Source organism: Nannospalax galili, unplaced genomic scaffold (genome assembly GCF_000622305.1).
Source record: "Nannospalax galili isolate Female #2095 unplaced genomic scaffold, S.galili_v1.0 scaffold54, whole genome shotgun sequence".
NCBI lineage: Eukaryota > Metazoa > Chordata > Mammalia > Rodentia > Spalacidae > Nannospalax > Nannospalax galili.
The window spans coordinates 12,694,826-12,701,290 of NW_008341028.1; the positions used below are offsets into that span (position 1 = coordinate 12,694,826).

Below are 6,465 nucleotides of genomic sequence, written 5' to 3' on the forward strand. Positions count from 1 at the left end.
TAGGAGTTATATTTAAGTGTCTGCCTCCCTGACTAGATTTGGGAATACCCAAACACAGTCTGGTCAATGTGAGACCTCTATTTTAATATTTCACTATTTTTATTTTATGTGTATGCGCATTTTGCCTGCATATGTGTAAGTGCACCACATGAGTGCAATGCCCACAGAGGTCAAAAGGTTTTGGATCCCCTAGAACTGGAGTTACAGTTGTTAGCTGCCATGTAGGTACTGGGAATTGAACCCAGGTCCTCTGCAAGAGCAGCCAGTGCTCTTAACCACTGAGTTATCTCTCCAGCCCCCAGATCCCTTATTTTAAATATTAGGTAGGAACTGTGTCCTTGAAATTATTTTCATACCCTCATCTCTCCAAATGGGGCTACAGAGATTTGTTTTCTAAGGAAAACAATTTATAGAGTCTCTAGGAGTGTGAATAGAATTTTTCCTTTATTGGGGGCCTAGGAAGAAAGGAGGTATGGGAAATGAAAGGCTCTGGCCAAAAAAAGAGGGTCAGATTAGTGCCTGTACCTTGAGCATGGACCCATTCTGGAAGACATGCTGCTCATCACAAACCACACAGTACTCATTCAATGTTGGAATCCTCTGCTCTGCATACTTCATGATCTGGAAAGAAAGAGAGTTTGTCTTTTTGAAGTATAGGCACAGATAGAATTTTTTTGGTTTTGTTTTAGAACTAGATATAATTTAAGTTTCTTTTCTAGCTACTCTACTTCCTTTGCCTAAAGCAAGATCTACGCTTGGATCCTGAACTTAAACTGATAGCCTAACTGCACAGCTGACTTTGTATGGTACTATACAAATAAGACCAGCATGACCTTTGAAGTAGATGTCCTGAGTCAATATCCCACAGCTACTATTTATCACCAAATAACACTGAGCAACTCAGTTAACCTGAGCCTTGGTTTCTTCATTTATAAAGCAGGGCATCACTTACCTCATAGGTATATTGCAAGAAAAAAAGATAGGTCCATGAAAATATCTAAAATTTGGGTAGTCAGAGAGATGGCTCAGTAAGTAATGGCACTTGCCACCAACCCTGACAACCTGAGTTCAATTCCTAGGACCCATATGTAGAAGAGAACCTATTCTCACAAGCTGTCCTTTGACCTGCACATGAGGGCTGGGGCATGTACAACACACACACACACACACACACACACACACATACACACACACACGCACACACACACACTCTTACACAAATAAATGCAATAAATTTTTTAAAATGTTTTAATTTTATTTATTATTATGTATGACAGGGGGCACATGGGTCTCAGGGCATATATGAAGGTCACAGGACAATTCTATGAAATTGGTTCTCTCCTTCTACATTTATGTATATTCTGGGGATCGTACTCAAGTTGTCAGACTTGTGTGGCAATCGCTTTTACCCACTGAGTCATTTCATTGGCCCCGATGAAAGTAGTTTAAGACTATAAACAGATGCTACAAAAGGCTACAGTGGCTGTAGAAATTATAGATTGCTTCTTCAGGTGAGTATTCAGTCCAAGATTAGATGTTAGAGGGCAGGGCTAAAAAAGCTGTTTCTACTACCTAGAACAATTTACCAGTCTCCTGGTCAAAACCACATAAACACAACGCCATGCTAGGAAGATGACACAAATCCAGAGGCCATGCAGCAATTTCTTAAACTGTTTTGTTTTAAAATGTTTTTTGTTTTTTTTTAAATTTTATGTGTGTTGTGAGTGTTATGCTTGCCTCTCTGTGTGTCGTGCAGTATCCGCAGAAGACAGAAAAGGGTTTGGATCCCCTGAAACTGGAGTTACGGGCAGTTTTTAGCTGGGATTTGAACTCAGGTCTTCTGCAAGAGCAGCCAGTCCTCTTAACTTCTGAACCATCTCTCCAGCCCCTTATTTATTTTAAAACATTGACTTAACATGATTTTTGTTTCTAAATTAGATTGCTCCCATTTTCCATCTTTCTTTTTTTTTCCATTATCAATAAATTTATTGAAAGGTGTATCTCTTAGTACCAAACATAGTGATAGGTTACTTCTGTCCACTCAAAATTAACACTGGTGTTTCCAAAATTGAAGTATATCTGCCCTTTGGAGAAACTGAAAAGTTATCCATAAAACATGGTTTACAAAGGTTAAGGATAAAATACGCTGTGGTTCTTTGGTTTATTTTTCAGTGGTTATTTATCCATTACATAATGTCAGCTTGGTCACAACCATTCTGGATGGAGTCAAGCTGCACACCGCACTAAGTAGCCATCCTCAACCCTGTAAGTCTGACATTCACAGGCCAACATGACAGCCTGAATCCCACCTACGTGATCTCATAAGTGCCTCCTTACTTTTCTTAAGACACAGTTGAACAAGTTTTGAAAATATATTCTCTAACTTTTAAAACAAAATTCTACTTTAGAAGCAATGGCAGTTTTATAAAAACGATCTGTGGTAAAAACTTCTGGAGTGCTTTGGCTAGCTTGAATTTACTGTAATGCAGCAAATTTTCAGAGACAATTCATTGAATTATTAATACAACAAAAACAAATTTTCTCAGATGGAACTAGAGGCAGTAATTCTGTAGCAAAATTTTTATCATGCATACAAACCACCTGTTTTTCATAAAAAATATTAAAGATTATTTGTAAAACTTTTGAAGTCTGTATTTTTTACTTTATATAAAATGCATAAAAGTTTAAATGTAATTCTCATATGGCAATAAAAACTCCATTTCTGAATTATCAATTACTTGCATTATGGGTTCCAAGAAACCATTTACTGCCTAAAATATTAACCCTTATAATGCCTTAAAAGTGCATTTGTGAAATGTTGGTTTTGATGCAAACTTCATTAATTTAAATTTTTATATTCATATTTATTTCATATTCATATTTATGTTCATATTTATATTATTTATGTTCATATCTAAGATTCATAACCCTACATAGATGTGTTAAATGTTGACTTTTAGGTTTTTAATTTTTTTAAAAACATATATTTCTTATGTGTGGGTGAGGGTGGGGAGCACACGTGTGGAGGTCAACAACCAACCTGGGGGATTTGGTTTTCTCCTTCTACCACGTGGTTCCTGGGGATGGAACTCAGGATGTCAGACTTGGCTGCAAGTGCCCTTTCCTGCCAAGCCATCTCACAAGCAACATTTAGTTTTAAACAAAAAAGGACAAATCATTACTGTGCATTAAGAAATTTGGATGGCAAAAACGTATACATACCAGTGACCAAGTTTACAGTTCTTAATGCATATAATTACTCTCTAACAGTCCAACTGCTATAGCAATGAAATACGTATAGAGTTGAGACACCCTAACAATTTCCAGAAACCTAACATACAGACTATCTGCACCATATTTCTTTGAAGTACAGCACTCACAGTCATAATACTTTTGCTTGCCGCTAACAAACTCAAACTTATTCAAATATGGGTCAAACTTTTGGTTTTGTTGTCATACTTGGGCTTGTGTAACTTTAAATAAGCTACAGCGAAATGATATGCAATTTAGTAAATACTAATTCAGTACCGCATTAAAAATTCAGGATTGGAGGATGCTAATAATTTAATGAAATTGCCAACACATTTAGAATTGGGTAAGTCCTTTCCCTCAAGAATGCTGTGCCTTGTACACAGTTACTGCTTTTAAATATTTGCTAACTAGATCAGTGAAGTCATGTTTCCCTTTACTATTTCACTCCCATATTGTTTATGTTGAATATAATATTTGAATTTTTCAATTGTAAAAGAATATCGCACTGGTAAATTTTCCCTATATAGAGAATAAGAATCAATTTTTTTTTTTTTGGTCTTTTTGAGACAGGGTCTCCCTGTAGCCCCACCACCTGCCTCTGCCTCCCAAGTGCTGGGATTAAAGGCAGGTGCCACCACGCCTGGCTAAGAATAACAACCAAATTTACCAATTAAGATGCTATCTCAGGAATTGTTGGAAGGTGAGTTATTCTGTAGTAACTGTGCTTCAACTGTCTTGCAGTCCGCCCAGAAACAATCCATTTCAACTTCTGAACATTTGGTTTGGAACACTTGTTTGATGAATATTCAGTTAACCACTTAGATATGAGCTCTTGCCAGAACATCAAATCTCGGCCATTTACCTTGAAATGTTTCTGAAGACATTCTACTTCTTCCATTAACTCTCCACACTTCAGTGCTTGGATTTCCAAAGCAATGATGGACAGTGCCAGCACAGAAGGCTTTGCTTTAGAAAATATGATCCTGCAGTGGCATGCCTTAAGCTGAGCTTCTAGTCTTTCAAAATTAAGACACTTTCTCCTTTCAAATGGCAAGTTCTCTTGAATGAGTGAATAATAGAGTTGCAAAAATTGAAAGGCAGTAGTGGCTTTGACTTTCCAACACACCTTCTCCAACATAATCTTTTCCATTCTCATCAAGTCTGAAACCACGAACCTGTACTGACTTATTCGGATCAAGTCAGTTGCCAATGGGACATTCCTTTCCTCCTCTATTGACTTTACAGCCAAATAAAAGCAGCTCAGTCCAATATACCCAAGATGTTTTGCCTGTACCTTCATTTTAGCAGGAATCTGTCCAGTAAATTCACAGCTAGAGAAAATGTCTCCGTGTCGAAGCCGAAGAAATGAGTTAGACCGAGTAGATCTTTTACTTCAAAGTCCCTGAGCCTTGCAGTCACTCTCAGGCCATTATCATGTGCAGACTCAATTAGCTTCAAGCCACAGACCTTTGGCTGACATCTAGACTCCTGTTCCAACAGGGCGTTTAGCTGGTGCAGCAGTTTCTGAGTCAGTTGTCAGTACCTCTATCATCCTGACAGGAATGGTGCCTCGTGCCCACCCTCCCCGGGCCTGCTCTCAGCTCGCCCCACGATCCCCGATGCGAGAGCCTACGGGGCGAGTGGCCTGGCAGGCGGGTAAGCCGGAGAGGGCCAGGGAGGGGACGCCGTCCAGGGTGGAGGGGTCCGCAGCGCCCCAGAACCGCACCGCCCTCCTCCAGGCCGGCTGGCTGCCCCATTTTCCATCTTTATGGGCTGGTAATAAGACATTATGTAATGGGTTTTATTCATTCTTTAATGGAAATCTACTGAAGACCTATTAAGGACCCAGCTCTGTGAACGATCTCCTCCTGGACTATGAAATAATTTAAGAGTTGTTTTCAGGCACTATTAGCATGTATCCAAATTAGTTACAAGATGGGCTATAGTATAGTGGGTGCTACATAAAGCAAAAAGGACTGTAAAGTGTGAGTGGAAAGATCACCTCTAGCAATGCAGTTCGAATAATGAAGATTTTTCCAGAAAAGGCAGTCTACCTGAGTCTTGACTTTAATAGGCAGTTACTAGAGAAAGGCTAGTGGAGTGACAGACACAAATAAAGGTAACAGAGGTAAGTAAAAGCTAATCAGAAGAATTTTTTGTTTGTTTTTGGTCTTTTGAAGACGGTGTCTCCCTGTGGCACAGCTGGCCTAGAACTCGCTATGTAGACCAGATTTGTCTCCATCTCACAGTGATCTACCTGCTTCTGTCTCCCAAGTCCTGGGATTAAAGGTGTGAGCCACCACACCTGGCCAAAAAAAAAAAGATTTTTTAAAAAAGAAGCAAACACCAGTAACCAAGCAATAAAAGGAAGTCTGTGAGGAAAACTAAAGACTAAAGCAAGGAATATTGGTGATCACAAGGACTGAGTACCAGTCAAGAGTACTCAAATCTTGACAACTACATACTTAAAATTTGCAGGTCTGGAACCAGCAGGATGACTGACTGGGTAAAGGACTTGACCCTAAGCTTGACGATCTGAATTTGATCCTCAGGACCCACATGGTAGAAACCAATTCCCACAAGTTATCTTCCACATGTTCATGGTGGTGCCCAGGGGCGCACACACACACACACACACACACACACACACACACACAAATAAATGTTAAGAACGAATTTTAAGCCTGGTGTGGTGGCACACACCTTTAATCCCAGCACTCAAGAGGCAGAGACAAGTGGATCTCTGAGAGATCTAGGCCAACCAGTTTTACATAGGGAGTTCCAGGTCAGCTGGGGGTAGGAAAAAAACAAAACAAAACAAAACATTCTAATTAAAAAAATAAAAATAGCCCGGCGTGGTGGCGCACGCCTTTAATCCCAGCACTCGGGAGGCAGAGGCAGGCAGATCTCTGTGAGTTTAAGGCTAGCCTGGTCTACATAGTGACTCCAGGACAGCTGGGGCTAGAGAGACCCCGTCTCAAAAAGACCAAAAAATAAAAAATAAATAAATAAATTTTTTTTAAAAATGGGTAATTCCCAAGATTTATCTGCAAGACACACAGTAATTAAAAATGCCAGAATGGTGGAACTAACCTTCTTGGATGTTTAACAGACATACCTTGAGATCTATACTAATTCGGTCAGAGGGACACAAAGGATGCTTTTTGCTCCTTGCCCTCCTAGGTCGATTAGTTCCCAGGGACTATGAGCATC

General features: G+C 39.6%; 1 protein-coding gene and 1 pseudogene across 10 annotated transcripts in view; both read right to left on the reverse strand.

The window, feature by feature from the left end:
• Parp6 (poly(ADP-ribose) polymerase family member 6) overlaps window positions 1-6,465 on the reverse strand; it is a 40,848-nt gene that overhangs the window by 19,358 nt on the left and 15,025 nt on the right. For all 9 annotated transcript variants that reach the window (XR_001872519.2, XR_001872518.2, XM_029565058.1 and 6 more), the window contains one exon: window positions 526-621. Coding sequence is in view for 7 of the 9 variants with exons in the window: in XM_029565058.1 (XP_029420918.1) it covers window positions 526-621 (96 nt within the window). In the remaining 2 variants the exon portion in view is untranslated. The remainder of the gene's footprint in view (window positions 1-525; window positions 622-6,465) is intronic.
• LOC103736843 lies at window positions 2,663-5,389 on the reverse strand (annotated as a pseudogene). The gene has a single exon (XR_003850035.1). The product of XR_003850035.1 is annotated as a cyclin-G1 pseudogene (transcript).